This window comes from Coregonus clupeaformis, unplaced genomic scaffold (assembly GCF_020615455.1).
Source record: "Coregonus clupeaformis isolate EN_2021a unplaced genomic scaffold, ASM2061545v1 scaf0188, whole genome shotgun sequence".
NCBI classification, from domain to species: Eukaryota; Metazoa; Chordata; class Actinopteri; order Salmoniformes; family Salmonidae; genus Coregonus; species Coregonus clupeaformis.
In genome coordinates, this window is record NW_025533643.1 from 540001 (window position 1) to 550000 (window position 10000).

General features: G+C 45.8%; 1 protein-coding gene across 1 annotated transcript in view; it reads left to right on the forward strand.

Annotated features, from left to right (window-relative positions):
* ctc1 (CTS telomere maintenance complex component 1) overlaps positions 1-10000 on the forward strand; it is an 84573-nt gene that overhangs the window by 70791 nt on the left and 3782 nt on the right. Inside the window, exons 15-19 of the mRNA XM_041871334.2 lie at positions 507-553; positions 3617-3708; positions 5941-6097; positions 9691-9765; positions 9881-10000. The exon at positions 9881-10000 is cut by the window's right edge and continues 37 nt beyond it. Coding sequence (XP_041727268.2) covers positions 507-553; positions 3617-3708; positions 5941-6097; positions 9691-9765; positions 9881-10000 — 491 coding nt within the window. The remainder of the gene's footprint in view (positions 1-506; positions 554-3616; positions 3709-5940; positions 6098-9690; positions 9766-9880) is intronic.

The window sequence follows — 10000 nt, forward strand, 5'->3', positions numbered from 1 at the left end:
AGAACCCTGTCTGATCAGGCCACACACCCAGGTAGAACCCTGTCTGATCAGGCCACACACCCAGGTAGAACCCTGTCTGATCAGGCCACACACCCAGGTAGAACCCTGTCTAATCAGGCCACACACCCAGGTAGAACCCTGTCTGATCAGGCCACACACCAGGCAGGCCACACACCCAGGTAGAACCCTGTCTGATCAGGCCACACACCCAGGTAGAACCCTGTCTAATCAGGCCACACCCCACACACCCAGGTAGAACCCTGTCTGATCAGGCCACACACCCAGGTAGAACCCTGTCTGATCAGGCCACACACCAAGGCCACATCCACCAAACAGGAGCAAATGTACCTCCAAAGTCTGTTGAAGGATGGTGTGCACCGTTTTCGGGAAACGTGTTGTTCAGTGCAAACCATCATCCAACGTAGGAAAACGTTTAATGAACACAGCCTTGAAGTGTTCACTAACTGTAACCCTGACCTCTAACCCCTGACCTCTCTCTCCTCCAGGTCGTTCCTCAGAAGGTCATGTCTGTGACTGAGGTCCTGGACTGCAGGTACGAAAAAAAATGTACACATCCCAACTCTGGATAAATGGTGCTGGGAAAAAATGATAGATCAAGAAATCACACAGATCACAGAACCACAGATAACCTTCATCACCCAGACCACAGAACCACAGAACCACAGATAACCTTCATCACCCAGACTACAGAACCACAGATAACCTTCATCACCCAGACCGCAGAACCACAGAACCACAGATAACCTTCATCACCCAGACTACAGAACCACAGATAACCTTCATCACCCAGACTACAGAACCACAGATAACCTTCATCACCCAGACCACAGAACCACAGATAACCTTCATCACCCAGACCACAGAACCACAGATAACCTTCATCACCCAGACCACAGAACCACAGATAACCTTCATCACCCAGACCACAGAACCACAGATAACCTTCATCACCCAGACCACAGAACCACAGATAACCTTCATCATTGCCATCCAGACCACAGAACCACAGACAACCTTCATCACCCAGACGACAGAACCACAGACAACCTTCATCACCCAGACCACAGAACCACAGACAACCTTCATCATTGCCATCCAGACGACAGAACCACAGACAACCTTCATCACCCAGACCACAGAACCACAGATAACCTTCATCACCCAGACCACAGAACCACAGATAACCTTCATCATTGCCATCCAGACCAGACCTGGTTTCAAATACTTTATCTGTGGCTGTCTGAGCCTTAAAGGTCAAATGCAGCCATTTTTATCTCAGTATCAAATCGTTTCTACGTAACAATGAAGTACCTTACTGTGATTGGTTTATATTCAAATGGTCAAAAAGAAACAAAAATAGCTTCTTAGCAAAGAGCAATTTCTTAAGCAAAAATTTAGCTAGGTCTGTGTGTTCTGAGTGGGGAGTGGAAAACTGAAAACAAACTGTTATTGGCAGAGAGGTTTGGAACTCTCTTTCTTATTGGTGTTGTCACCAGGCAGGCCAAAACTCCATCCAACCAAAACAGGCCGACATTTCAGGCGGTCTTTTCAAACAGCTCTTACTCTAAGAAGTAATTATCATAATTTTCCAAATTTCACAATATTATTCAAACCTCATAGTGTGGAAATATATACTGAACAAAAATATAAATGCAACATGCAACAATTTCAAAGATTTTGCTGAATTACAGTTCATATAATGAAATCAGTCAATTAAAATAAATAAATTAGACCCTAATCTATGGATTTCACATGACTGGGAATACGGATATGCATCTGTTGGTCACAGATACCTTTAAAAAAAGGTAGAGGCGTGGAACGGAACAGCGGTCAGTACACATTTTGTCAGCCGGTGATTGTCAAGCAAATAACTGCCGGTCTCACGGTAATTGGCCGTTAATTAGCATAAACACATTTAGCATCTCCTGTCTTCCACGCATAGCCTACAAGCCACTGATGCAGACATTTGGAACATCTACATTTTAAAAAGTCTAATACATCCATGTAATATCGCCTACACCTTCACAATCAATCCATTATTTATTTTAGACAGGTCTAAAGAAACATGATATGAAGAAAATGTAGTCTATTTCAGAAGGACAGAATAGCATACTCTGAGTTGTCCTTATGTTAGGCCCTGATCTGGCTATGCCATGTGGCGGTGGGCTACACTACGAGATTTGCTTAGAATTCCGTGGCATTATTTTTTATTATTTTATAGTATGAAGAAAACAATTGAACAAAGCTGAATAAAATAGAAAGGATATTTTCTCCAAACGATTTCAAAGGAAGTGCGCACATGCGGCTATTCTGTGTTGAGCGGTTAACAAAGAAGCTGGTTCTCCTATATGCTTAATCCTCTCAAGCTCTGTCAGGTTGGATGGGGAGCGTCGCTGCACAGCTATTTTCAGGTCTCTCCAGAGATGTTAGATCGGGTTCAAGTCCGGGCTCTGGCTGGGCCACTCAAGGACATTCAGAAACTTGTCCCGAAGCCACTCCTGCGTTGCGTTGTCTTGGCTGTGTGCTTAGGGTCGTTGTCCTGTTGGAAGGTGAACCTTCACCCCAGTCTGAGGTCCTGAGCACTTTGGAGCAGGTTGTCATCAAGGATCTCTCTGTACTTTGCTCCGTTCATCTTTCCCTCGATCCTGACTAGTCTCCCAGTCCCTGCCGCTGAAAAACATCCCCACAGCATGATGCTGCCACCACCATGCTTCACCGTAGGGATGGTGCCAGGTTTCCTCCAGACGTGACGCTTGGCATTCAGGCCAAAGAGTTCAGTCTTGGTTTCATCAGACCAGATAATCTCTTTTTTTTTGTCTTTTTTTTTGTCTTTATTATTTCATTTTAAATTATTGTATTTTTTTAAATAATAATTTTTTCATACTGGCCCCCCGTGGGAAACGAGGTGTGCGACTATGATTTGAAAAAGTCGGCAAAAAAAGGCATGCTCTGTTTCTCTCCTTAATGCACACGCTGGGGACAGACTAGTGTCACCCATCAGACGATTCTGCATTTCATCTGGTCTTTACATTTACTAAATAATATGACGTTTGGATTTAGAATGGACCGTTATCATGCAGCTGTCTCGGAACAGGGGCAGCGGGAAAAAAATATACATGTCATCTACGCACTTAAATAGCGTGGTTCAGTTTCATGCCAGCCAGGTAGGCTGTACTCCTGTTGTAAAGAGAAGCAATGTGCTTAATATTAGGAAAGTAGAGAAATAAATATAGTATGCCTAGCCTATAGAAAGCTGATGGGATCCTCCTCTTTTTAATAGAGGCCATCAACTGTTTTCTCACGCAATTGCATAGCCTATAGAAATGCTGGGCAACATGAGCTCATGGGCTCTCATGAAGTGTTTGATTAGATTTCTGATTCCATTTGCATTGATGTCAGAGTGATTAGAGGGACAATAGAGTGCTGAGTACCAGGCAGTTAGCAAGTTTGGTAGGCTACTAATGACCAGCAGCAGCATCAGAGCATGGAGAAGCCCTAGTTACCATGACTACACGGTCTAACACACCAGGCAGGCTCAGGCAGAGTATCACCATCATCATCATCACCTCCTCCTCTCTCTCTGTGTGTGTTATAGCAGTGGGGTGGATCTGGTGTCGTTCCATGGAGTCATCTCTCAGAGGATCAATCTGCAGAGAGGAACAGCCACACACACTCCTACACATAGAGGTAAGACCCACTCCACTCCTACACATAGAGGTAAGACACACTCCACTCCTACACATAGAGGTAAGACACACTCCACTCCTACACATAGAGGTAAGACACACTCCACTCCTACACATAGAGGTAAGACACACTCCACTCCTACACATAGAGGTAAGACACACTCCACTCCTACACATAGAGGTAAGACACACTCCACTCCTACACATAGAGGTAAGACACACTCCACTCCTACACATAGAGGTAAGACACACTCCACTCCTACACATAGAGGTAAGACACACTCCACTCCTACACATAGAGGTAAGACACACTCCACTCCTACACATAGAGGTAAGACACACTCCACTCCTACACATAGAGGTAAGACACACTCCACTCCTACACATAGAGGTAAGACCCACTCCACTCCTACACATAGAGGTAAGACCCACTCCACTCCTACACATAGAGGTAAGACACACTCCACTCCTACACATAGAGGTAAGACACACTCCACTCCTACACATAGAGGTAAGACCCACTCCACTCCTACACATAGAGGTAAGACCCACTCCACTCCTACACATAGAGGTAAGACCCACTCCACTCCTACACATAGAGGTAAGACCCACTCCACTCCTACACATAGAGGTAAGACACACTCCACTCCTACACATAGAGGTAAGACACACTCCACTCCTACACATAGAGGTAAGACACACTCCACTCCTACACATAGAGGTAAGACACACTCCACTCCTACACATAGAGGTAAGACACACTCCACTCCTACACATAGAGGTAAGACACACTCCACTCCTACACATAGAGGTAAGACACACTCCACTCCTACACACTCCACGGATAGAGGAGGTAAAAGGTTGTGTGTTTAACTGTATGGGTTTGTATATCAGGGCCTCCAGGAGGGTATCTCTCCAGGAACAGGGTTGGAGTTAAAACCTACAGGAGGGTATCTCTCCAGGAACAGGGTTGGAGTTAAAACCTACAGGAGGGTATCTCTCCAGGAACAGGGTTGGAGTTAAAACCTACAGGAGGGTATCTCTCCAGGAACAGGGTTGGAGTTAAAATCTACAGGAGGGTATCTCTCCAGGAACAGGGTTGGAGTTAAAACCTACAGGAGGGTATCTCTCCAGGAACAGGGTTGGAGTTAAAACCTACAGGAGGGTAGCTCTCCAGGAACAGGGTTGGAGTTAAAACCTACAGGAGGGTAGCTCTCCAGGAACAGGGTTGGAGTTAAAACCTACAGGAGGGTATCTCTCCAGGAACAGGGTTGGAGTTAAAACCTACAGGAGGGTAGCTCTCCAGGAACAGGGTTGGAGTGAAAACCTACAGGAGGGTAGCTCTCCAGGAACAGGGTTGGAGTTAAAACCTACAGGAGGGTATCTCTCCAGGAACAGGGTTGGGTTAAAACCTACAGGAGGGTAGCTCTCCAGGAACAGGGTTGGAGTTAAAATCTACAGGAGGGTATCTCTCCAGGAACAGGGTTGGAGTTAAAACCTACAGGAGGGTAGCTCTCCAGGAACAGGGTTGGAGTTAAAACCTACTGGAGGGTATCTCTCCAGGAACGGGGTTGGAGTTAACCTACAGGAGGGTAGCTCTCCAGGAACAGGGTTGGAGTTAAAACCTACAGGAGGGTAGCTCTCCAGGATTGGAGTTAAAACCTACAGGAGGGTAGCTCTCCAGGATTGGAGTTAAAACCTACAGGAGGGTAGCTCTCCAGGAACAGGGTTGGAGTTAAAACCTCCAGGAGGGTAGCTCTCCAGGAACAGGGTTGGAGTTAAAACCTACAGGAGGGTAGCTCTCCAGGAACAGGGTTAGAGTTAAAACCTCCAGGAGGGTAGCTCTCCAGGAACAGGGTTGGAGTTAAAACCTACAGGAGGGTAGCTCTCCAGGATTGGAGTTAAAACCTACAGGAGGGTAGCTCTCCAGGAACAGGGTTGGAGTTAAAACCTACAGGAGGGTAGCTCTCCAGGAACAGGGTTGGAGTTAACCTACAGGAGGGTATCTCTCCAGGATTGGAGTTAAAACCTACAGGAGGGTAGCTCTCCAGGAACAGGGTTGGAGTTAACCTACAGGAGGGTAGCTCTCCAGGAACAGGGTTGGAGTTAACCTCCAGGAGGGTATCTCTCCAGGAACAGGGTTGGAGTTGGACAGCACTGCTCTATACAGTCTCCCAGTATAGGCGTAGACGTTGATTCAATGTGTGTGTGTTTGTATTTTACCTGTGTGTAGACGTGGAGGCAGGGCTGACTGTGAGGTTGACGGTGTGTGTAGAGACCAGAGGGCGGAGCCTTCAGGTGTATGTGGACCTAAGCCGCACCCCCTACCCCCCCGGCCTGGTACCTGGAAACACCGTCCTGTTTACCAGCTTCCAACGCAAGCTGTCACGGTAACACACACAGACACTGAGTAGACCAAACATTAGGAACACCGTCCTGTTTACCAGCTTCCAACGCAAGCTGTCACGGTAACACACACACACTGAGTAGACCAAACATTAGGAACACCGTCCTGTTTACCAGCTTCCAGCGCAAGCTGTCACGGTAACACACACACACTGAGTAGACCAAACATTAGGAACACCGTCCTGTTTACCAGCTTCCAACGCAAGCTGTCACGGTAACACACACACACTGAGTAGACCAAACATTAGGAACACCGTCCTGTTTACCAGCTTCCAACGCAAGCTGTCACGGTAACACACACACACTGAGTAGACCAAACATTAGGAACACCGTCCTGTTTACCAGCTTCCAGCGCAAGCTGTCACGGTAACACACACACACTGAGTAGACCAAACATTAGGAACACCGTCCTGTTTACCAGCTTCCAGCGCAAGCTGTCACGGTAACACACACACACTGAGTAGACCAAACATTAGGAACACCGTCCTGTTTACCAGCTTCCAACGCAAGCTGTCACGGTAACACACACAGACACTGAGTAGACCAAACATTAGGAACACCGTCCTGTTTACCAGCTTCCAGCGCAAGCTGTCACGGTAACATTTACAGTTAGTGAATACATATTTTTTTATACTGGCCCACCGTGGGAATCAAACCCACAACCCTGGCGTTGCAAACGCCATGCTCTATCAACTGAGCTACATCCCTACCAGCCATTCCCTCCCCTACCCTGGACAACGCTGGGCCAATTGTGCGCCGCCCATGAGTCTCCCGGTCGCGGCCGGCTACGACAGAGCCTGGATTCGAACCAGGATCTCTAGTGGCACAGTTAGCACTGCGATGCAGTGCCTTAGACCACTGCGCCACTCAGGGATGCTGGCCCGTGTTGACTTCAATGCTTCCCTTAGTTGTGTCAAGTTGGCTGGATGTCCTTTGGGTGGTGGACCATTCTTGATACACAAGGGAAACTGGTGAGCGTGAAAAACCCAGCAGCGTTGCAGTTCTTGACACACAAACCGGTGCGCCTGGCACCTACTACCATACCCCGTTCAAAGGCACTTCAATATTTTCTTGCCCATTCACCCTCTGAATGACACACATATACACTACCAGTCAAAAGTTTGGACACACCTACTCATTCAAGGGTTTTTCTTTATTTTTTCTATTTTCTACGTTGTAGAATAATAGTGAAGACATCAAAACTATGAAATAACACAGATGGAATCATGCAGTAACCAAAAAAGTGTTAAACAAATCAAAATATATTTTATATTTGAGATTCTTCAAATAGCCACCCTTTGCCTTGATGACAGCTTTGCACACACTAAGCATTCTCTCAACCAGCTTCATGAGGTAGTCACCTGGAATGCATTTAAATTAACAGGTGTGCCTTCTTAAAAGTTAATTTGTGGAATTTCTTTCCTTAATACGTTTGAGCTAATCAGTTGTGTTGTGACAAGGTAGGGAGGGGTGTACAGAATATGGCCCTATTTGGTAAAAGACCAAGTCCATATTATGGCAAGAACAGCTCAAATAAGCAAAGAGAAATGACAGTCCATCATTACTTTAAGACATGAAGGTCAGTCAATACGGAACATTTCAAGAACTTTGAGAGTTTCTTCAAGTGCAGTTGCAAAAACCATTAAGCGATATGATGAAACTGGCTCTCATGAGGACCGCCACAGGAATGGAAGACCCAGAGTTACCTCTGCTGCAGAGGATAAGTTCATTAGAGTTACCAGCCTCAGAAATTGCAGCCCAAATAAATGCTTCACAGAGTTCAAGTCACAGACACATCTCATCATCAACTGTTCAGAGGGGATTGTGTGAATCAGGCCTTCATGGTCGAATTGCTGCAAAGAAACCACTACTAAAGGACACCAATAAGAAGAAGAGACTTGCTTGGGCCAGGAAACACGAGCAATGGACATTAGACCGGTGGAAATGTGTCCTTTGGTCTGGAGTCCAAATCTGAGATTTTTGGTTCCAACCGCCTTGTCTTTGTGAGACGCGGTGTGGGTGAACGGATGATCTCCACATGTGTATTTCCGACCGTAAAGCATGGAGGAGGAAGTGTTATGGTGTGGGGGTGCTTTGCTGGTGACACTGTCTGTGATTTATTTAGAATTCAAGGCACACTTAACCAGCATGGCTGCCACAGCATTCTGCAGCGATACGCCATCCCATCTGGTTTGGGCTTAGTGGGACAATAATTTGTTTTTCAACAGGACAATGACCCAACACACCTCCAGGCTGGGTAATTTTACCAAGAAGGAGAGTGATGGAGTGAATTGTTAATTGTTTAACACTTTTTTGGTTACTACATGATTCCATATGTGTTATTTCATAGTTTTGATGTCTTCACTATTATTCTGCAATGTAGAAAATAGAAAAAATAAAGAAAAACGCTTGAATGAGTAGGTGTTCTAAAACTTTTGACCGGTAGTGTACACAATCCATGTCTCAATTGTCTCAAGGCTTAAAAATCCTTCTTTAACCGGTCTCATCCCCTTCATCTACACTGATTGAAGTGGATTTAACAGGTGACATCAATAAGGGGTCATATCTTTCACCTGGATTCACCTGGTCAGTCTGTCATGGAAAGAGCAGGTGTTCCTAATGTTTTGTACACTCAGTGTATATCGTTTTCATATAGTATCATAATAACTGATTTAACAGTGGAAAGAAGGTGTACTAAAACGCTTCAGAAGGTGTACTAAAACGCTTCAGAAGGTGTACTAAAACGCTTCAGAAGGTGTACTAAAACGCTTCAGAAGGTGTACTAAAATGCTTCAGAAGGTGTACTAAAACGCTTCAGAAGGTGTACTAAAACGCTTCAGAAGGTGTACTAAAACGCTTCAGAAGGTGTACTAAAACGCTTCAGAAGGTGTACTAAAACGCTTCAGAAGATGTACTAAAACGCTTCAGAAGGTGTACTAAAACGCTTCAGAAGGTGTACTAAAACGCTTCAGAAGGTGTACTAAAACGCTTCAGAAGGTGTACTAAAACGCTTCAGAAGGTGTACTAAAACGCTTCAGAAGATGTACTAAAACGCTTCAGAAGGTGTACTAAAATGCTTCAGAAGGTGTACTAAAACGCTTCAGAAGGTGTACTAAAACGCTTCAGAAGGTGTACTAAAACGCTTCAGAAGGTGTACTAAAACGCTTCAGAAGGTGTACTAAAACGCTTCAGAAGGTGTGCTAAAACGCTTCAGAAGGTGTACTAAAACGCTTCAGAAGATGTACTAAAACGCTCCAGAAGGTGTACTAAAACGCTTCAGAAGGTGTACTAAAACGCTTCAGAAGGTGTGCTAAAACGCTTCAGAAGGTGTACTAAAACGCTTCAGAAGATGTACTAAAACGCTTCAGAAGGTGTACTAAAACGCTTCAGAAGGTGTACTAAAACGCTTCAGAAGGTGTACTAAAACGCTTCAGAAGGTGTACTAAAACGCTTCAGAAGGTGTACTAAAACGCTTCAGAAGGTGTACTAAAACGCTTCAGAAGATGTGCTTCAGCCCAGCTTGAACAAAAAAGGTGAGTGAGGTGCTCGACTGATTTTAAGTTTGTGTGTGTTGCAGGGTCGGAGGTGTGTATTGTCGTTCTGTCCCACTCAGCTGTTTGACCGTCACGGCCCTGGGAACGACTGACACCCAGTGAGTCATATCTTCCTCTCCTCCATCTCTACCTCCATCATCTCCTCCTTCACTCGACCTCCAGTCTCAAGTCTCTCCTTCTTTTCCTCTTCCTCATCCCTCTCTCTCTCTCCAGGTCATGTGACTCTCCTCCTCCCATGGTCCTCCTGGGTGTGTGGTCATTGGCAGGGGCAGAGCAGTGCATGGTGGGCCAGGTCAGAGGTCACGTGGTCTGTGTTCTCTACCTGCAGCTGCA